Genomic DNA, 23,467 nt, shown 5'->3' with positions numbered 1-23,467 from the left:
TTGTTGTGAGAAAGCAGTGAGCAAAATCAAAATGCTGAAGGAAAGCTTGCCCTCCTCCACTGAACTGACTGATGGATTGGCCTCATTATGCAGAACATCTGAGCTTTTACATTGTAGAGCTGCATTTACACCCTGTTCATGTTAGAATGAGATGCTGTTTTTGTGGAGGTGGTGATGTATCTGTATTAGATCCGTACCTCAGATATACATGTCTTAGTCACTCAGATATTGATTCTTACATAATAATTTTCCATAATATACAATATGTATATTGTTATCGCTGTTGATTAAAAGAGAAGGAAGCGGTGCGTTTGTCTGTGGGCTTGTGTCTGTTTCTGTGTATCAGTGCAAACACAAAATATGAGTTCAGGGTTTAGCCAACTTGTGCCTCGTCTGTGTCTGGGGGTCCAACATATTCTGGTGCAGAAAAATAAATCCTGTCTGAGAATTAGACAAGACTTAAACTTGTATAAAGCCTGCGACAAATGATTGTTTTCTTTATGGATTAATCTCACGCTTATTCAATGAATTTGGGCTTTAAAACATCAGAAAATAGTGACAAATGGCCACTGTCTTTTCCAAAAGCCCACGATAATGTCTCCACATTGCTTCTTTTGTCTTACTCACAGTGCAAAACTAAAGAATTATGAGAAACTGGAACAATCACTTTTTCAGAATTTTTGTTTCTGCCAATCGTGTAATCAATTAATCAACTAATTGTTTCTTTATTTTCTGTCAATTTGTAAGAAATTATGAGAAAACAATCATCACATTTTCAGCAAATGTAAGTTTTATAGAAATTTAATACGAAAATTGGAGTAAAAGAATCCTGTGTCCTTCCATTGAATTTGATTGTATTGATCCCTGACCACAGCTGTTATGGTTATACCAGTGCAGCTGTCATAGGCGCCATTGACTTAAAGGTGTTTTTCCACGAGGTCTTCAGTGATGCGTGTCTGAATGAACCCCACCGGGTTTGGACATGAAAAGCGCGGCAGCGCTGGAACCTCGTGTCGCTTCCCCTTTTCCGTGTTTCACAGTGATCCCCCTGTTTTCCCCTTTTGGTCAGCCGCCATCTCGTCATTTACTGTAATGTGGCTCTCTGTGTTTGTGTCTTCCAGGACTCAACTCTCTGCCCTTTGATCCAACCGGCAACAACGACCCTCTCCTGTTCAGCGGTTCCAGCGGGCCCCTGGTGACGGAGTGTCCTCCTCTGGACAGCACAGTCGAGAATAGCAAGAAGAGGAAGAGGGCCAGCCTGCCTCCAGGTACTGGCAACAACTACCTCACAACTAAGCATTGCTCTGTCACCGCTGCAGGATTACTTTGTGGTGTCAAATCCTCACCGTTCCTGCCCTCAGCCATGTCGAATTTTAAATTCAAGTGCCCGTAACGCTCAACAGAGAATGCCTCCCTTCATTCAGAAAAGCTTTGATACGACCGCTAGATCTTTTTTCTTTTTTTTTTTTTTACCTTGAGATTCCTCATCCCCCTTCCTCCACCAACATCAAATAGCTGTGATGGGAATTGTTGCATAATCCTGTCATTTGGTGTCGGTACGGACGGGGGGACGGAGCGGGGGACGGGGGGAAGGTGGCTTAGCTCAGTCTTTGTTGTTTTCGATTAGCTTGCCATGTCCGGAGGCTCTGGTTGTCTGGCCTTTTATGGAGGTCAGGCAGCTGCGGCAGGAAACTACTCCGCTGAGATTGTGTGCCTGACTGTCTGTTACCGTGCCAACACCACTGGCCAATCAAAGCTGCAAACATGCCTTCACCTTACACAAACACACACACACGCACACACATCTGTCATACACCTGTCCCACAAACCGATGCGCTGAGTGAATTGTGTAGGTGCTTATGTGCATTACAAAGTGTGCTATAATGAAACCGTAGTTTGAGTTGGCGGCTTGCAATCAAATTTAAAGAAGTGCTTTCTAATTAAAGAATTAAAGAAGTCCTGAGTAATTCATTGCTTTGTAAGTAATTGAAAGAAAAGGGCCCTTAAGACGGAGAGCTGGTGTTCAGTGTTCTCTGCTTTCTTGGCAACGCTAATTGGACTGGATTACCACTTCACATTAGCACGGCCCTCACCAAGAGTTCATCTCTCCTTCACATCTTCACTTGGCCGAGTTCACGACTTGATCATTTCATTTCAGTCAAACTATGATTGGATAATTTATCACAAAAGATTGTCAAACAAATAACCAATGTGTGTCCAAGTGATCGATTTATTCACACGCTGTGTGTGACTTTAAGATCTTCTGTAAGTGAAACAGTTTCATGCTTTCAATGAAGATTAAAAACATAAATTCTCCCTTTTGGTTAATGTTTAAAAACTGCAGCGTCGAAAGTTTTCAGGCCTCTGATGGAAAACCCACAGGAATTGACAATTTATCCAGACCACATATTAATGCAGCTTCTCAGAACCGTGCAACATAGTGTGTGTAGATACATTGTGTGAACAGGCGGTCTGTGTTGGATTCTAATTTAAATATGAGCAATGAGTTCTCACTTGTCAGATCTTCCTGTGTTCTTCAGTCACAACATCATCACTGGTATGCGCAATCACACGGTCCAGTACAAATATGCAGGCCATTTTCTGATAATATTTAATGTGCCCATCCATTGGGTTATCCATTGTCATGCTCACACAACATTCAAAGCGTTGCACTGTATAAACGTGTGCACTGATAAAAGCCCATCAAAAAGCCTAAAGATAAAAGCTTCCCCTATCTTGGTCATTCTACGTTATTTTTATCCCATGCGGTGACGAGGTGAACTCGTTGCTTCTAATATTAAATAATGCAGGATGTTGAAATGACTTCTGCTGGAATGCAATGCTGCTATTTAGATTGACTACATATTTGAAAATTCGGCTGTGATGAAATGTCATATCAAAACCTTTTTGCCTTCATCCTGCTTGCTCTCCAACCTCCTGCTGGCATTGTCCAGCAACAACACATCAGTCCAGTCTACAACTGGTTGTATTGACCTGCATCCACATGAGTGGTCAAAGAACTGAGCGCAAGTAAAGTGCACACAGGAGACGCATAATAAAAATAAAAAACAAGTCGTATAAATAAACAGAAAAACATTAATATAAACGGTAAATAGTCCACAACGGCCACATATATATATATATATATATATATATATATATATATATATATATATATATATATATATATATATATGACAGAATACAATGTATGTGTATTGCACCAGTCCACTGGGGGCTCAGCTGGTTGATCAGCCTGACAGCAGCTGGAATGAAGGACTTGCAGTACCTCTCCTCCACACACCGACGATGAATTAACCGGTGGCTGAAAGAGCTGTGCAGAGCTGTGCAGAGCTGCCAGAGCGTTCTGCATAGGGTGGGAGGTGTTGTTCATCAGGGATGAGAGCTTTGCCATCATCCTACTGTCTCCTACCACCTCCAGTGGACACCCCAGCACACTGCTGGCTTTCTTTACCAACAGTTAAACGTTCAGCGGTGGGAACTGAACAGTTTGTAGTTCCAGGGGCTGCTCTGTGTCCGTTTGAGTCTGAGGTTATGTTTCATTATGAATCGTTTTATCCTGCTGCTCAACTGACGACACGTTTCCTGTCTCAGGTCTTTGTCATGCCAATGCACAAAGCACATTAAAACACTGGTAACGCACGCTTTTTCCATGAGAACTCTAGCCGGAGAAATGATGAGTCTTTCCACTCGTACTCGTTCATTAGAGGGAAAACGGGTTCATAGTGTACTTGTTGAAACACAGGTTGCTGCAGAAAGTGGACTGCAGGCCGGTGATTGAAGAGCATATAAACGTGTTGTTATTGCTGCTCCATAGCTTGAATCCGCTGAATGATGAAGGTCACGAACAGCTAGAGATGTGAAATGGCGGCCAGTCCGCAGTGTCTGTAAGCTCTGTGATAGATCGTCGACTCATTAGCAGGCATGTTGATAGAGTCTTGTTAAAAGGACCCTTATGGACAGATTTCTCTCATTACGACTGCCGTTACACTTGATAATCCATCATGGATGTCAGCAAACATCAATAGCAACACAAACACATGTCTTAAACATTTCACGGCTGCATTCTATGTCAATAATTGGCATAGAAGAGAACAAGCAACCCGCCCGTTTGAAGTGGCCAATGATGAACCCGAATGATTCTTTTCTAATGATCTTTTAACCTCCTCACCAAGACCAAACAACAAGCAGCCTGATAGAAAAAAACAAGTCCTGTAGAGTTACAGGAAACGTTTGAAGTCCACTCGCTACCCTCCGACTCAGAGTGACTACAATGTTTTTATTCCGTTGGAAATGAGTTTCATTGGAGTACATTCCCACTTGGTTGGACATTTCAGTTTGTTGTGACTCTTTTACTAAGACTAAGGCAAAAAGTGTTGTACTCCTGTGTTGGACCCAAAAAACACAGTAAAAATGAGTCACTGAATAGTTTTTTATTATGCTTTCTGTATTACTGCTGCTATTTTTATTCAGTAGTTCTCTCTAAAGTTGGAGAAGATGCACTTGGCCACCGTCTTTGCTCTTTTATCTTTTTTTCCTTTTCTGTGTTCATGTGCACCCACTGTATGCATGTGTGTACGTGTCTTTTAACAATCCATAATAAGAGCAGCCTTGAGGCAGCAGGCACACTGCAAGGATTTTTTTTTTTTTATCTGTTTAACAACACAGCCCAAGATGGCTATTTCACCTCAAGTCCTGCTGTGTTTAAGCTGCAGGTGGTGAAGAGAATGGGATTTTGAAACACTGCTCATTTTTTATTGGAGCAGGATTTCCCCTCTTACAATGAATATGAATGTCAGTTTTGTAGCAGCCGCACAAGCTGGATTTCATTAGCTCACGCCTGGTATGTTAATGTTATACTAATAATAATCTTCATTTGCAAAGCAGTTAAAAAAAAAAGGTTCAGAGCAATTTGCAAGGCAAAGTAGAGACGCAACAGATTTAAAAGGCGTCAAATAGAGAATTCAAAATGTCAAAATAGAAATAAATTCAGGATTTTTCAAGTAAGCAAGTTATCTATACTGCATATATACATTGTGTTACTCCTCAAATGGTATTGTGTTTGTGTCTCCCTTCAGGTCTAATATATTTGTTGATTGCATTTTGCTCCTCACAGCATTTGCAAAGTCTTTAAAGTTCTTAATCCAGCATTGTTTGCTCTCGAGCTGTGTCCGTTGGCAGCAGGTCGATTGCCTGGCCTCCGGAGGTGCTGCTTGCAGAGTTGTTAAGAACCGCTTATCACTCGTTGACCTCGGGGGAAGTGAAGAAGATGTTGCTTGTAACATAGTATTATATTGTTGTCCACTTTAGCTGCTGGATGCTGGAAATACTGTCATTGAGTCGCACCCTGCAAAGATCCCTGCCGATGACAAGCTTGACTTAGAAGCCCGCCCCCCGCCGCTGCACAGAGCTCGATCGTCTGTTTATTCAAAGATTACTGATATTTGTGTCCAAATTGCACCAACTTAGACACTGCATGTCATTGGGTCCATAGCAATAAAGTAATTATCAATACACTGGCCAAGTGTGAAGTAGATCAGATGAACTGCTCTGAGATATTTGGCGCACCGTCAGGCAAATTTGCACCAACTTCAACACTGCAGGTCTCCAACAAAGCCCCGAAACCAAGTGTGAAGTGAACCAGATGAACGGTTCTGGAGGTATGGGAAGGACAGAGGTAAACTTCTCAATGTTTTCCTGCTGGCAATCTTCTTCTCTCCTGCCTTTGTTGGCGCATTGCTGCATATCCATCTTGGCATTTTACTGCCACCTGTTGGTTGGTAGAATAGTGTGACGCCATTAGCAGGACTTTGCAGCCCATCACCCGTGTGCGACCTTGGTCTTGGCCTGAGAGCAAGGGCTTCCACAGCTGTGGAGAGCAACGGTCGTGTCAGCTTTGTGAGTGAAAACACGCCTCATTACCAGAGCTGTGCCTCCTGCACTCCTGAACTAACATCACACACTTTTTAGTCTACTTCGGGTCAACGAGAGCATGAACATGAACCCAAACAGCCCTACTTGAGGGCCCATGACAAGGTTTGGGAAATGTGGTCTCATTACCTGAACAACGTATCCTCATACACCGATTCTATGTTATCTTATGATAAGTTATTCCTTATTGCTTGTGTGTTTTCCCAGGGAAGCCAGCAACTAGCCGCTTTCCACTCGTTACATGTGGTCCTTTAAAAATACATTTGGTTATGTTTGGTAACAGAACATTATGTTGGTCAAAATAACTCTGAAAATGCCTTTACTGAAGTACACAAGTTACATGACAAAGATGTCAACATTGACTTCTCCTTCACATGTCCAGCAAATGGAACAAATTTCCTGGCTGAGAAATCTCTGTTTGTTGGACCTGCCCGCCGTGTGTGTGTGTGTGTGTGTGTGTGTGTGTGTGTGTGTTCACGGTCGTTTAACGTCGTATTTCAAACATAACATTCAAAATAACATTCACGCATGACATTCACAATATTTTTGCGTGAGACCTGTGCGCTGCAGAACATTACTTACCGTTGGTATAGCTACGAATGCTGGATGAGACCAGCGGCGCTAAAACGCATGTCACTTTAGGACATGTATCTCTGTTAAAGAATTCCTTCTCAGGAGACTGCGCCGATCAACAAGCTTACCACTAACATTTTCTGCAGTTTACCATATAGACTGCTTCCACTGCAAACTGCCTGTGTTTGTAAGGGAGCAAATATAAATGTATTTATATGAAATGGCTCTTTCAAGTAGAATGTTAGGCCTTCGGCTGAATGGGTTTTGAGTATCCTTGTAACAAGGTTGTTTGACTGGAAAAACAGATATTGAGACTTGGTCAGAATTGAGGCATATTTGCAAACCTAAGGCCATGCATATGGATTCGTCGAAAGCGCTTCCAATGCCTGGATTAAAGAAATCCTCCCACCCCATGTTTTTTTTTTTGCATAAAAATCAATTATTGAAATTTGATCACAAAGGCCAGTTCAAAACTGTAGTTTTTAGCAAATAAAAGAATTGCGCACTCGCCGATTCAATCTCTCGTGCATTAACCTTTTAGATGGAGCTAAGAGAGAAGTGTTGAATAAAATTCTATTGATTCTTTAGCAGAAAGGTTAATGTAATGGAACAAGGACAAATAAGGATGCATGTTTTTATGTAGGGAGCGGCATTCCTCCATCAACCAGAACATCATGATATGACATGTAGCAGCAAAGAGGTTGCTTTACATGGGAGACCAAATTTTATCGAAGCTGAGGAGTTATAGCGGAGCAATATAACAGAACTCCATGTGCGTCCAGTCCTCTTTTGTGTCTGTTTTTAAATCTATCCAGCTCTTTTGGTGTTAAGCCTCAGCAGCCTTGTCTACAGTTGGAGCGTTGGTCTAGACGTGGCCCAGAAGTTTTTCCACTTTGCCCCTCAAAAGTAATTCATTGGGAAACCACAAGCTCTAAAAGTCTGATTGTCTGCGTCAATGGAAAAGAAGAGGGGGGAACAGAGCATTTAATTAGATGTGCTATCTTTAATGACTAAGAACGAAATGCTTGTAAAAAAATCCTTGTTTCTACATACTTGTTAGCCATTACTCTTTTATAGGTGTGACCTTTTGAGGCAAAGCAATCCTTACAGACTTCTTCCTTGGTCAGGGTTTGGGTTGGACACTCTGAAACCATTTGTCAGTACAAGGTCACCGATGTTCAGTCCACACCCGATATTTTTTCCTCATGATGAATGGTTTTCAGTCTGACTGGCATTTCCCATGTGGCGCACCAAAGCCCCAGAAAAAAACTGCACTTCAGCAAACTGAATGTGGTTTCCCCTTTGAGGAGGTTTTGCATAATAGTTTCCAATACTTCATGCACCAGTACTTCTTTTTTGGAGGGGAAGTAATGGATTTGAGTATAAAAACTGTAATATGATGTCATTGACCCACCACTGGCAGCCAAAGAGTTATTGGAAGGTAAATAATGTAATGGGATACTTAAGCTGCCAGAGATGACAGTCCATTTAGATATATGGGTGTCCCAAAGGGGAGTGGAGGAGAGGGGAGGGGTGTGGGTGTGGGTGTGGGTAGGTGGATGGGTTGGTGGAGACCTACAGCAGGATGTCAGTCTTTGTGACGCTGAGGCCACACGGTGACACAGAAGATTGAGAGTGATGCTGATGGATGGGCCACGGGACGACAGTCAGAAGTTGAAAATGACCTCGTTAGCTCACAAACATGCTCCTGCAGCGCTGTATGTTTAGACCGTATATGTTTAACTGCTGGAGAGAATGGTGATTTTTAAATGCATGCCACGCTGTGAAGAGGGCCCTCCTCTCTTTATTCATGTGGGATTCCTCTGCTACACTCAGAACATAACAGTCCACTTGTCTCCACTGCTGCTCTGGGAGAGATAAGGATGACACATCGCCTCACATGTCTGTGTGAGCAGTATGTGCTTACATGGGCATATCAAGCATTTTTAGAACAATTTAAAGATTTATCATTTGGTCTAAAAAATGTAAAAATATCCTTCATTATTTGAGGGTTTTGTCCCACCGACTGTCCCAGGAATATTCAGTTTGAGATTTAATAAAAGACTAAAAACACCAGCAAATGTTGATAAGATATAAATGATTGATCATTGATCCATAAAGTTGCAGACAATTCTGTGGTTTCAGCTCTCCTATGTGAAGCAGATGTTGTATTTGTAGTGTTATTATTCCCTTAATATCATCTCTATCATACCAGGTGGCGCTCTCAAGCCTCGTCCTCCACTCACTCTACTGATCACAGAACAGTGGAACAGTGGCTCCGTGTTTTTACTCCTTTTCCCGTTTCTCACCTCCGTCGTTTTTTAATTGTGCCCTCTTGCTCCCTGTCACTCCTCTGCACGCTGCAGTGGTCAGGGCTTTATTGCCATCTGGCGAAGCCTACACACATATGAGATCTAAATAATTCATGGTGCCAGAAGGCACTCGGCTCTGTCTGCAGACTCGGGCTAAATCTCTGAAAAGATTCTAATGCACAAACCTGGCTTATTTTCTGCTTGATCAAAATCAAACTGGCGGCGTTGTTCTGCACGTGGCCTCCCTTCTATTATTATCTGTATCCTGCAACAGTGTAGGGAGGATACACAATTAGCCCTGAGATTACTTTTCCCTTCATCCTTCAGCCTCAGGGACATGCAACTCTGGCCGTGTGAACACAGCATTATTCATATTTTCAGATCCTTTTTTGGTTATTATCTTCAACTTTGCTTAATTGATTTTTAATATGGACGTGGCCTGTCGACCAGAGCTTTAGAAACCAACAGTGTTGTATTAACTGCCCCGAAACAAAAGGTATCTTCTAAGATACTTATTTTTCTTAAAAATTGATTGACCTAGTATACTTTAAGAGTACAGTGTGTACTTTGGCAATATTACCTGTGTGTGGAGTTGGACATTCAAGTGTCTTTTTTTGTGCCTGTCAGTGTCAGTATCTCCACTTATTGACATGTTTTTAAAAGCAGGCTGCTTCCTACGCAGCACTCTCCCTTTATCTCGGCTATCTGCCCCCCCCGCCCTCCACTCACCCCACTCCCTCACCCCTCCACACTATATTTGAAGAAAAACCTGTCGTTTCCTCTCATTGAGGGCATGTTGTCTCACTGAGAAGGATGGCCAAAGGCTCAGTGGGTCCAATTACAAACGTAAAGGCTGTTGAGAGGTTTTATCTACAGTGATTTTCCTGAAGCCATGAGCGACTGTCAGATTTCTGCACTTCAGCCCCAAAACGCCAAGGAGCATCAACTCTCTCAGATTACCGGATGAATTATTCATATTGTCTAGGTGGACGAGATTTGTTTCGCCTATAAATTAAACTAAATTTGGTTTCATCTAACCTCTGGTGTTTTTGAACTTGTATAAATTTTACAAGGAGAATGTTGACCCCACATTATCGTACTTCTTCCCGAGTAGAATTTGAGATTTGTTGTTCTGCCTGTTTAAAAAAATAAATAATAACATCCGTTATTCAGGGAAGAAGAAGGAACCCAACGATGGAAAACACTTTCAAATGGCTAACGGCAATTTTTCTTTTAATTTTGCCTTTCGTCTGTGTTTTCTCTCATCAGTTCCCACAGTTCGAAGCTGTAGGAATCTCCCTGTTTTTACCCAGCGCTATGCTTACAGCAGCATGTTCATCACAGAGACCCTGTGGCCCTTCCTGTCTTCCATCAACACCTCTCCCTCCATCCATCCCTCCCCTCCGTCCTCCTGGCCTCGCTCTCAGCCTCCAGCCGGGGTAACTGATCCACACCAGCTGCCTCGCTCTGCCTCGCATTAACGCTCTATCCAAACCAATGTGCTGAACATCTTCTCTGCCTCTCCTCTTCTTCATCATCCTGCCACCTTTTTCCAACTCCCCTCGTTTGCCATGGCTCTGCAAAAAGGCCGTTGCACAAGTAGCAGTGCAGAAAAGATCTGGTGACTAGTAATTAACCCATTTGAAACCATCCTTAATTTATCTGACTGGGCTGATGGATAAATGCACACAATAGAAACTCTATTTGTGCATCTTCACCTCTAACTAAGAAGTAGGAGGAAAAAAAGTATTTCAAGCAATAGCGCCAGCCACATGGGCATTTTGTCATTTTGTCTATCAAATTTAAACCGGGAGAATCCTCGCGTTATCAACCGTCATACCAAACCCCAACAGTATGAATTATTCTATCATACAGTTGGATGAGCTAAAATCAAAAGTCTTGCTTCAATGACTTAAAAATTAAGAATTAATTATTGAAAAAAAAACTTGATTTCACGTCTATCAATAAAGGCCCCATTTGCACTTTGTAAGTGTAATCACACTTAAATTACCTCTCATAATAGGAATAAGTCTCTGTTGGTCAGATTGCAAATCTGATTACAATCCGTTTTGGTTTTCCCAGGCGACATGCAGGTCAGGGTCAGCCCTGTTCCAGTCCATGCTGGAGGTAATAGATCTGAAGCTAAGAAGCAGGAAGAAGAAGAATAACTCAATAACAGTTTAGCTGGCATTCCCTTACAAATATCCCAAAACTACTGTAACCGAAACGCTTTTGCTGAGCTAAGTGCGAGACAAAAGTCTTCTCGTCTTACTTGCGTCTCCCTTTAAAACTCGTGCAGATCGACGCCGTCTCACCCACACGGACCATTCAGGGATCAAATGGATGAGACAACAGCTCGCTGCGCCGTCTGTAGGATCGTATGTGTTGACATCACAGTGAGCCACGAGCTAAAACTAGCTGTCAACGGAGAGAACGGTGGCTGAAGCCAGTGCAACTTTAGCTCCATGGCAGACTGTGACGGGCAGAGAGCGACTGCTTCCTCTGACTGCTCACTGCTATGGTTACAGTTAAGAGAAGTACAGCTAAATAAAAATAATAAACGAGCGAAGTGTTGACACCAAGGAGAACTTTGAGGTTTCCGTAGTTGAACCGTGTTTTTCCTCTGAAGCTTTACAGTCTTCTTTCAGATGTTTGCATTCACACTTCTCAAACCAACCAAAGAGTGAGGTGGAAGTTAAAAAGGGTCCGTGGAAACATGTGAGGGCAGTTGCCATTTGAGTAAATTCCAAAAAAACATATCCTCTTATTATGGTTTCATCAAATCGCGGTATGGAAGGTATCTTTTCCCTCGCACTCTTTGAGAGGAAAACCCCAGTGATGTTTGTTACGCTGCCATTCATGTGTGTAATTTGGCATCAAGAGGCCTGGTAAATGATACTCAAAAGGGTGCCACCCGGCCATCATTAATGCATGATGGCACCGGCTTATATACAACCCAAGGGATTGTTGGTTAATGCCAGAGACGGGCGCCGTCTATTAGAAACCCATCCTAGTTTACACAACATAAGACATCAGAGCGAGGATACAGGAAGCAGGATCACATTTTGAGAGAAAGCACGAACTAGACGTTTTTTGTTTGAGCAAAAGCTCAATAAAATGTCAGGGGACAGCCGCACTGTAGCTCACCATGTTCTCCGACTCATTCTGAAGAAACACATTGAAAAACACAAGCAAAATCTTATTTATAGGCTACATCACATTTCTTGTCAAGGGAAAAGCAATGTACTTCAAAAGAAGTCAAGAAAACAAGTGCGTGTGCGTGTGCGTGTGCGTGTGCGTGTGCGTGTGTGTGTGTGTGTGTGTACTGGAGTGGGATATGTGGAATACATATTACTTGTTTTGGATATTATTATATTACCAGTAACATATTCTTTTAAGCGTTGCGTTTATTCTTCTTTCAGTGGTAGTTGTGTTTTAATGGCTGAAGCTAACCTGAGGCCTCACCCTACTCGATCAATCCGCTGCTCACTGAGCGATCCCTCCTCCAGTCTCCCATCTGTCACATTTTGAAAATGAATCGCCGTTTTTATGACTTTGCAGCAGTTAAATGTGGTTTTGAGATTTCAATACTATTGCTTGAAAAAGTAATTTACAGGTGTAAAAGAAAAAGAAAAGACAAATTCCAATCACATTAACAGACTCTTTATCTTGTTAAATATTTATATTTTTTTACTAGTTTTAAACTTTTAATGGTACATCTACTGATTATTCATAATCTGCCAATTATTTTGTCATTTATACTACATCGGAAAATAGTGGGAAAAGTAGCCATTGCATATTTACAGAGCTTTAAACATCATCTTTTATCAGAAAAACTATCCAGAATCCACTGATGTTCAATTTCACTATCATGGATGACTACAAAACTGCAAATAGTAATATTTAGGAAGGTGTAAACGATGGCAATAAAAATGGCGATTTCCAACATAATTGGAACATTTGACTATTTAACTAATCGCTTCAAGTCTAATTTATACTGTATTTGTATGCAAAAGTTGTATTAAGTATGGTAAATACATAAAAGGTTTGACTCTTGCACCATTCTTGTTTTATTTTCCCTTTTCTTCTGCGTCTTTACTTCAGTAGTCCTGACCGGACTTTATTAATAGACATACCTTTTTTTACTCAATGGCATTTTCTAAAGGGCACCAATTGCACTGCTCTTTGGCAGCAGCTGCCAAGACAAATTCAAACTACAAGTACCTTTTGTCTGCAGTTTGAGAGGCTTGATAGATCAGAAGAAAGTCAATTTATTGCTGCTACGATTCTGCATGTTTCCCCCTCTGAGCCTCCATGGCTCCATAGTCTCATTAAATGCTGAACAAGCCTTTTATCTAGCAAGGACTTGCACAGTTCTGGATCCGGCTGCTGCTTGCGTCTGTCTTGTATTCAGTAACTCCTTCCCGCCTAGTTGTTGTCTCAAAGAAGATATCGTCCTCACGCGTGGGTGGAAGAACAAGATGACAGTATTTCAACTTCATAAAATCGTCTTCCCTCAGTTACACTGTGTACGCCGTGCACACAGGTTGTGCACATGGGACTCGCCCTGTGATCTACTCTTTAGAAACAGAACTTAAATTCTCTGTTGGAAATGGATGACCTAATTAACGCAGCCTACAGTGATGCATTTGGACATAAAGCAGAATAATGAAGAAGTCAATAGTGACACGGTAGCAATGGGAAATCTAGACTGCCATTAGTAAAAAAAGAATTCTAAGGACACTACTCATGTGGAGCATATTGATGAGCTGTATTGAAGGACTTCTTATTCATCACAGCAGCATTTTCAATATACATGCTAATTAAATGGATCCAGTGATAAATGCAGATGGCTGCTGATCTGACTACAGTTTCACAGAATGTATAGCAGGAACACGTCTTTGCTTTTTGATGTGACATTACTCATATATATTGTGGCCGCTGCAGGGTACATTAGCACGATGGCGTTTGTTTCATCACAGCGGTGTCTTTGTTAACAGCCTCTTGACGTCCCTCTGCTCGGCTGGACTTCCCCCTCAGGTGTTTGTATTGTTTAAGAAGGGCTAATGGGTTTAATCTAAAGTCAGCACACCACATGATTAGGGTTGTTAAATTCCTACGTTTGTTGTACGGTATTGACCTGAACACCGTTTGAGCCATTTGTCAAGTCACTGGGAGGGAAGCTGAGGTTTGTTACAACTTAACACTCCCTCTTTTCCACCTTTTCCTCTCAAGACACCAAAACGTCTTACATTGGGTCTTGTTTTAGGCCAATGTCTGCTTTCTAAGTCTTTTGGTGTTTAGCTGTTGGTTGGACAAACCACATAGATTATTGTCAAAATAATCGCCAGATTAACTAAAATTTAAATGAATTGCCAGTTGCATCCCTACTTTCTAGAAGTCTACATTCATGTGTTTATTTTTATAGTAGTGGATATGTCTCTTGTGATCTGATATGATAGCAAGAAGAAATCTGAGATATGAAGTAAGTTTGAGTTGCTTTAAAATTAGAAATCATACCAATCAATCAGTCAATATATATGGACAGAGATGCCTGAGCAAAGGAGTCGTGGTTTGGCTTTGCTTACTCTCAAAGCTGTAATGTCGCTGGTCAGCAGTTAACACTGGCTGTGAATGTGCAGTGTGAGTTTAGAAAAGTCTCTGCGGTGGTGTTCTTATTTGAAGCCGATGGAAAGGCGGGTTCGGTCAGTATCAGATGTTCTCCTCCTGCAGCTATCTCTCATGGCTCTAGTCAACCATAACGCCATTAGAGAAAAGATGAACCATTGAAATAACTGCAATGACCTCCATTCTGAAAGCTTTACTCGAGAAAGCACCAGACCATTATTCATTCAATGCTCCATGACTCTGTGGAGGTCACTCTGCTAGAATCTTGAGTGTGGTCTTAAAAGCCTGACCATACTGTTATGTATCTCCATTAAGTTTCATGACCAATGACAAAATTGATGATGACAGAAATGTGCCTGTCTACACTCTCTGCCATCGGAGTGACAGTAAAAGCAATATGGGTCTCCACCCCCTCAGTGTTCTTGCCACTCTTCATTGACCATAATGGTCAAATTTGATTTCACAAGTGCCAGCTATATATGGCATGTATTCATTCTACAGTGATTGAAAGGAGAGAAACATTTTTTATTGAGACAAGAGGTACTATGTTTTTTTTTGTTGTTTTTTTTTAACTTTTTGGATGTCATAAAGCTTCTTATTTTGCTTGGGGAACAAAGCTGCAATTAGGGAAATGAATTGCTGTGTTCAGGCTTAATGTAAGTGTAAATAAACAAGTTTGTACAATGTTTGTTGGTGAATGAGTTCAACTAGAGCTGAAACCAATTGACAGAAACACAATGAAAAAACTGAAATGAATGAAAAACTTTTTTCTTTTTTCTTTTTTTTACAAATGCAAATAATGAAAGCCTACCAATCATGTCCTGGTTGAAGCCTCTCAAATGATACCAATTGCTAAAAAAAATAGGTTCAGTTGGTGTAATTTAAGGGCGTCATCAAGACAAAAGATCAGATCAGTATCTGCTCTGTTTGAATGGAAACAAAAACACAGACAATGTCTTTGTATCACTGTTTAGGTCTTCAGTTGCTCTCGCAAAGAGATGCAGCAGCATGTCATTGATTCCTCAGTTGTGATTAGTGAACAGATGTTTATAGGTAGAAATAATGCATTCTGCCTGTCATCCTTGTCTGGGAGCTGTGCAAAGGGAACGTGATCTCTCCATCTCTTGCACTGTAATCAATCTGAGAAGCCTGTCTGATAAAGAACCAACTGCCTTGTTGAATAGCTTCTGTATTCAGTCTGAACACAGACTCAGCTGGTGAATAATGAAAGAACTTTGTGGGTTTTCAGTCTTCAGTTGTCAAAAACGTACTAAAATATTGTAGTTTTCAGTGTGAAGTCTTTCCAGGAGGCTTGCTTTTTTAGAAACCTGGCTGTACCTCCAGCCCCTCTTGTCACAACATTGCACCGGCAGTCGTTACTGTGACAGAAAACTCAAAGAGAGCTGCCTGGATGGGGAGGTGGGGCCAGATAAGAGCCCTGGCAAGTTCACTGAGCTGTTGACATCTCCTCACAGCAACTCCCCTGGTTCTAATTGGCTACCGCTGATAAGATTCCCATGTTGTAATTGGCAGCTGCTGATAAGATGCGTTCAGCTGCTGCAGCAGTCAGCGGCATGGTGCAATGACAACAGCTCAGGAGTTGGTGGGCGGACGGGGATAAATCCAGAGCCTGAACCTTGTTTTCCAGAGATACTATTCCAGTCAGCGATTGGCATCCTGGTTATGACAAACTTTTAGACCCCAAAAATACAGTTTAATGGTCCTAAAAACACATTTTCTCAACCAGTTTTGACTATAAATGTGGAGTCATACATGAATTTGCTGTTTTTTGTGTGCTATTCTCACTGGTTCGACTAAGGCTGATATGGAAACAAGTTAATGATTAGGTGCATCAATTACAATTTAGCAATTAAATCAAAATGTGATGCCAAAATGGTGCACAAGCTCCACTGTGTTCACAAGCTAGTTGTGGACGAGATAATGGGAGTGAACCGAAGCGGTTAAGTTTCCTTTTGCATCATAAACATTTTCATTTTGTAGAGAAACCCATCAGGATTAAAAGCACCTTTTTAAGGCCTTTAAGACATGAGATTGAATAGATTACCATACATAGCAGCACTCTTCTTCCATAAACATTGAAATGAAGATCATCAAACCACAGGAACCTTTGTGATGCACTGGTTAATTCAAGTCATGCAAATGGCTGTGCATAATGCCATGGATTGTACATCCAGACATTAGCTCGTGCTACATCCCTAAGGATTTATGCAACTTAAATACAGTCTATTGTTATCCGCCATTAGATGCATTGTTGTCCCAGAATGGCCGGCTATGACTACTTATGACCCATGCGTGCCATTATGAGGTGTAAAACCCATTCTTGTCATCATCTATAGCGTCTTCTATCTAGTTCCTGGGGGCACTGGGCTTGTTACATCACATAGATTAATTTTTCTGCCGTACACTAGTTCTGTACTCTGGAATGTGCAGCTGACTCTGCTAAATCCCAGCCTCTTTTTTTTTCTGTGGACATTTCATTCCATTTGGTCATGTTTCAGGCCGTACTCATAGGTTTAGCAGATGTTTTTGCTGGCAGAATTAACCCAAAGTCTCTCGGGCTGAGCTGGAACTGCTGAAAAGGAGATTTTTGTGGTATTGTGTCCTTACTCTAGATCCCCGTGTCATTAATATACTAAAAGTCCCCATTTCTCCACAAACCGCCTTCTTATCTGACCTCTTCAAACAGCTGACCATTGCTCCTTATTGTTTGTATCATGTACAAGAGCATACAGGCATCTCTCTCTTTTCTCTGATTGAGCTCAAGAGTGTAATTATGCTGTTTTTAGTTGATATACACAAGAAGCTTTGCCTGTTGGACAAACTACTTCATGTCATTTCTTGCTACACTGCTCCAGCTCCCAGAGCCTGGCTAATGGGAGGACTTGTGGGTGGGTGTGAGTCCAAACTGTGGTTGAAAGCATTTGTCTCTGGGTTTGGGTTAAAGTTCAGAGTTAGTGAGACAAAACCTTGAGTTCCCAGGAGATTGAGTATGCCGGACTCTCCACCTAAGCAGCCACTATACGGTCGGTTGCCAGTCTTTACTTTATTTCCATTATAGTGTCTCAACAATTGAGTTGAATGCCTTTAGCTTTGTCTCCCGAGATACCAGCTAATCAGAATAGAAAACAAGTATTGTTTAATTTAACTGTTCATTAAAAAAAGTAATATCTCAGCATAAAGAAGGTCCGTCTCATTGCCTTCTTCAGTGGATGTAGTTTTTCAGTTGTCATGAGAATGATTTCGATCTTATCACATCAACTAAGTATATTAATCATAATTCAAACTTTTAGTATAATATAACGGCTATGATTAGAGCTCAAATAATTAGTTGAACTAGAAAATTTCGCAAGAAATTTTGAAAGTGTGGCTACTACTGCCGTAAGACGTCGTAATATATAGCTTTTGTTTATGACGCCCGTCTCTCCTCCAAAGCACTTGAGTTGGTTTGTGTGTTAAACTGATTGGCTGATATGAAGCACCTGTGTGCTGCCGTCGTCATGGTGACCAAGTTAGCGCCAGCAGACTGATTAGAGGCAGACTGGACTGTGGACTTAAGGAAATAAACTACTGAACGTCCTGAACACACACAAACGTATATGAAATATCATATGACCTTATTAATGATCACAGTGTTGACAACTACACAATATAAAACACACGTAAACGTCTTTGTGTGTGTGTGTTTGTGTGTGTGTGTTTGTGTGTCTGTGTGTGTTTGTGTATGTGTTTGTTTGTTTGTGTGTGTGTATGTGTGTCTGTGTGTCTGTGTGTGTGAGACAAACAGACAGAGAGACAGAAGTCATCTGTGTTGTGTGTGCGTGTGTAAGTGTCTGTGTGTCTGTTAAACTGCCCTAACGAGAACACCTGTGGGTCGTTAGATCAAAGGTTGCCATGGTGATGACTTCAAAGGGACTTCCTTACGCTGAGCTTAATAGACCTAAATACTGTGGAACTCCTTTCAAACTATTTTAAAAAAATGGTACTTTAAAAGCCACTATTGCTTCGATATCGCATATTGAGCGTTAGGAAGACTTGATGAACAGATACTGTGACTGGTGAGTCTGTACGATAAAACATGTGTCTGTACGGGCGATTTACAAATCAGGTACGAGCTTCAGGGGAGACGTGGCTTTGGAGGGAGATTTAACATGGCGGCGGATGGCAGAGCGAGGTGGACTTGCTCTCACATTCAGTCCGATTTCAAGACGTCTGAGTCCGTTGGATTTCTATCGACCACAGTTTATGACAGAAGACAAGATTTCCAACGTTTCTATCCAACAATGGTGTATGAAGAGTGAACATTGTGGGAGTAATGACAAAATACGTTTTATTTTTTTAACAGTTTCTGTCGCTTCTTCTCACTCTGTTAATTGGTGCGCCACCCTCTACGAACATTTCGTGAAATTTTTTTTATGTTTTTTGCATTTTTCGGGAAAACGTACGGGCGAATCTCTTAGAAAAGTCATACCTCACGATTCCCGCGCAAACCGCACGTTTCGACGTATTTTTTACGCATGTGCTGGCAACGCTCTGGGAGGAGTAGTGGTTTGACTATAAGAAGAATAATAATAATAATAATAACTAGAAAATTTCGCAAGAAATTTTGAAAGTGTGGCTACTACTGCCGTAAGACCTCGCAATATATAGCTTTTGTTTCTGACGCCCGTCTCTCCTCCAAAGCACTTGAGTTGGTTTGTGTGTTAAACTGATTGGCTGATATGAAGCACCTGTGTGCTGCCGTCGTCATGGTGACCAAGTGAGCGCCAGCAGACTGATTAGAGGCAGACTGGACTGTGGACTTAAGGAAATAAACTACTGAACGTCCTGAACACACACAAACGTATATGAAATATCATATGACCTTATTAATGATCACAGTGTTGACCACTACCCAATATAAAACACACGTAAACGTCTTTGTGTGTGTCTGTGTGTGTGTGTATGTGTCTGTTTGTGTGTGTGTGTTTGTGTGTCTGTTTGTGTGTGTGTGTGTTTGTTTGTTTGTGTATGTGTTTGTTTGTTTGTGTGTGTGTCTGTGTGTCTGTGTGTGTGAGACAAACAGACAGAGAGACAGAAGTCATCTGTGTTGTGTGTGCGTGTGTAAGTGTCTGCGTGTCTGTTAAACTGCTCTAACGAGAACACCTGTGGGTCGCTAGATCAAAGGTTGCCATGGTGATGACTTCAAAGGGACTTCCTTACGCTGAGCTTAATAGACCTAAATACTGTGGAACTCCTTTCAAACTATTTAAAAAAAATGGTACTTTAAAAGCCACTATTGCTTCGATATCGCATATTGAGCGTTAGGAAGACCTGATGAACAGATACTGTGACTGGCGAGTCTGTACGATAAAACATGTGTCTGTACGGGCGATTTACAAATCAGGTACGAGCTTCAGGGGAGACGTGGCTTTGGAGGGAGATTTAACATGGCGGCGGATGGCAGAGCGAGGTGGACTTGCTCTCACATTCAGTCCGATTTCAAGACGTCTGAGTCTGTTGGATTCCTATCGACCGCAGTTTATGACAGAAGACAAGATTTTCAACGTTTCTATCCAACAATGGTGTATGAAGAGTGAACATTGTGGGAGTAAAGACAAAATACGTTTTATTTTTTTAACAGTTTCTGTCGCTTCTTCTCACTCTGTTAATTGGTGCTCCACCCTCTACCAACGTTTCGTGAAATTTTTTTTATGTTTTTTGCATTTTTCGGGAAAACGGCCGGGCGAATCTCTTAGAAAAGTCATACCTCACGATTCCCGCGCAAACCGCACGTTTCGATGTAATTTTTGCGCATGTGCTGGCAACGCTCTGGGAGGAGTAGTGGTTTGACTATAAGAAGAATAATAATAATAATAACTAGAAATTGCATTTCCTGTGGAAAATGCGTTGGAATGCAAAAAGCTGAAGCATAAAGCTGAAATATTTGAAAGAAATTGCTGAATGTAGCTGAAAATAGTGAAATAAAGTTGAATAAAGCTTAAAAAAAGCTTAAAGCTGAATATATATGAAAACAGCTGAATGTATATGAAAATACTGGAATATTTATCAAAACAGGTGAATATATATGAAAATAGTGGAATATATATGAACATGTAAAGAAAACTACCTGATGAAAAGTGTTGAAGCCCAAAAGCATTAAACTGAACTGTTGAAAATCCTTGTTGTTTAAATGTATAATTGGAAAAGGTGAAAGGAAAACTGCATCATCTAAACACTGAACATAGTGAAATATTGTTGAATAAAGCTTAAAAAAGCTTTAAAAAAGCTGAATATATTTGAAAATAACAAAACAACTGAATAAAACACCTGAATATGTATGAAAATAGTGGAATATATATGAACATGTAAAGAAAACTACCTGATGAAAAGTGTTGAAGCCCAAAAGCATTAAACTGAACTGTTGAAAATCCTTCTTGTTTAAATGTATAATTGGAAAAGTTGAAAGGAAAACTGCATCATCTAAATACTGAACATAGTGAAATATTGTTGAATAAAGCTTAAAAAAGCTGAATATATTTGAAAACAACAAAACAGCTGAATATATATATGAAAATAGTGGAATATATATATGAACAGATAGAGAAAGGGAGGGAGGGAGACAGAGAGAGAAGTCCTGTGTGTGTGTGCGTGTGTAAGTGTCTGTGTGTCTGTTAAACTGCCCTCATTCCAAGGGTTGCCATAGTGATGAATTCAAACATCGGCAGTTACAATTACTAACTGCCGATGATTATATGGAGTCAATGCTGGGAAACACCTATCCAAAAATCACCCAAAAAACATACTTAAAAAGCCCCGATTGCTTGGATATCGCATATGAAGCGTTAGGAAGACTTGATGAACAGATACTGCGACTGGTGAGTCTGTACGATAAAACATGTGTCTGTACGGGCGATTTACAAATCAGGTACGAGCTTCAGGGGAGACGTGGCTTTGGAGGGAGATTTAACATTGAAGCGGATGGCAGAGCGAGGTGGACTTGCTCTCACATTCAGTCCGATTACGAGACGTCTGAATGTGTTGGATTCCTATCGACCGCAGTTTATGACAGAAGACAAGATTTCCAACGTTTTGAGCTATAAATTATGCCCACAGAGTACACAGTACGGAGTTTACGGCAAATTTAAAAAAAAAAAATCTTCAAGATCTGACGTGGGTCTGCCCTCTAACATGACATCACGTGCTCTGAACTCCGCAACACACACTCATGCAAAAGAGAGAAAAGGCGGCAAAAAAACATAAAACTAAAACGCTGACAATTATGACAGTATAAAATATATCAATAAGTGGAGATATGCGGTAATAGCTGAAAGTTTTGGCAACATTTTAAACTTGGAATGGTGTCTCTAGCTGAAAGCATGGCAGAGCCTTAGGCTTTTGGAGCTGAAGAAGTTTAAGCGGATTTTAAAACGTTTTTCCATTGGAAACCATTCATTTTTATTTTCATAAAAAGTTTAATAATTTAAATATTTGAAAAAATATGAAAAATGTAAAAGCGTAGAATAATAGCTGAACGTTTTGTCAACATTTGAAATTTGAAATTGTGTCTCTAGCTGAACGTATGAAGAACCTGTAAACGTTTGAAGTTGAAGATGATTTGAAGATTTCCCCATTGGGTCCCATTTTAAAAAAAATCATAAAAAGTTTAATAATTTAAAAATTTGAAAAGTCTGAAATTTGAAAAGGAAGTTGCACACGTGTGCTTAAGAAGCTGAATATTTGAATAATTGAACTTTTTTCTGTAGCTGAAAATATGAAGGAGTTGAAGAAGTCCAAAATACGTACGGAAGAAATAGAAGAATAATAATAATAATAAGTTTTTTAAAGATTCGAAGAACAATAGTTGGAATGCTCGAAGCATTCCAACTAATAAGCCCGCAGGAGAACATGAAGTGTGCTTCCAGCATGGGGTCTCTGACCCCATGCGGCTGAAGCCACACTTAATAAGCCCGCAGGAGAACATGAAGTGTGCTTCCAGCATGGGGTCTCTGACCCCATGCGGCTGAAGCCACACTTAATAATATATTCGCTGGTGAACAAAAAACCCTTATTTCCATCATAGCTGATCATTTTAAGTAAAATAAGTTGTTTTTTTAAGAAAACGTGCTGTCTGTACTTTCAAAGATGTATAATAGACCTTCACTTTATTTTTAGCCTGCATTGTGGAATGAAAGCTGGATCTGTCATATGCTTGTAATTGTTTTACAGTCGATCTTTCCAGCTGTTGATTAACCATGACCATCAAAGATGTTTTCTTTCCGAGCATGGCATAATATAACAAGCTAAGAGGACTTACAGCACCGTTGCTGCCTTTACCACAACGAAGAATGACAGTCCCACTGCTTTTTTTCCGAGGCTTCTCTGTTGTTCTTGACAGTTTAAACTTCAGAGGAGAGAAAAAAACTGGTTTAAAGAAGCTCTCCAGCCTGTTTTTCCTCGTAGAGGGTGTCAAGCTGTCCTTCAGGCATCAATAGACACATTCTGTTTGTGCCTCTTGTACTAAACAAGGGTTTGGCTGTGTAGTGAACACTTGTTAAACAGCAAGCTCCTATGAACTGGACACAGGCTGTCTGGAGCATGTATTCTCTAATCTAACCTATCTTCAAGGATTCTGTATTGAATCAAAAACACAACTTTGTATTTCAGTATTCACCTCTCAAAGTGGTATTACCTCAGGAAGCCATGTTAAGAGACATTGTTTGGGTTCTCCATTTATTTTAAATCAGTGCCTGCATCTGTGTCAGTCACCTGGCTGCCTAGTGTGTTCTCAAATGTCTTTAGATTAAAAATCTGTGCACTGTATAGCTGGGAAGACTGTCCGTTCCTTTTCCCCTCCATATGTTCTAGCAAACAATGAAGGACACAAGGACTGACTGCGCTGAGGAGGAACTTCACACTTGGTCACTTGTCTGTGAATCTTCTAAGCTCTAGAGTTTTCCTAATGACAAATGAAGACTTGGGTAAAGCTATTAAAACATGTTTGA

At 40.9% G+C, this 23,467-nt stretch overlaps 1 protein-coding gene across 7 annotated transcripts in view; it reads left to right on the top strand.

The window, feature by feature from the left end:
* Positions 1-23,467, top strand: part of enox2 (ecto-NOX disulfide-thiol exchanger 2) — a 154,095-nt gene that overhangs the window by 70,298 nt on the left and 60,330 nt on the right. For all 7 annotated transcript variants that reach the window (XM_068592438.1, XM_068592453.1, XM_068592421.1 and 4 more), the window contains one exon: positions 1,122-1,268. In XM_068592438.1, coding sequence (XP_068448539.1) covers positions 1,122-1,268 — 147 coding nt within the window. The remainder of the gene's footprint in view (positions 1-1,121; positions 1,269-23,467) is intronic.

Source organism: Clinocottus analis, unplaced genomic scaffold, assembly GCF_023055335.1.
Source record: "Clinocottus analis isolate CAN_PGR_092001 unplaced genomic scaffold, fCliAna1.0.p SCAF_10, whole genome shotgun sequence".
Lineage (NCBI taxonomy): Eukaryota > Metazoa > Chordata > Actinopteri > Perciformes > Cottidae > Clinocottus > Clinocottus analis.
This window is presented reverse-complemented; position numbering and strand designations above follow the sequence as displayed.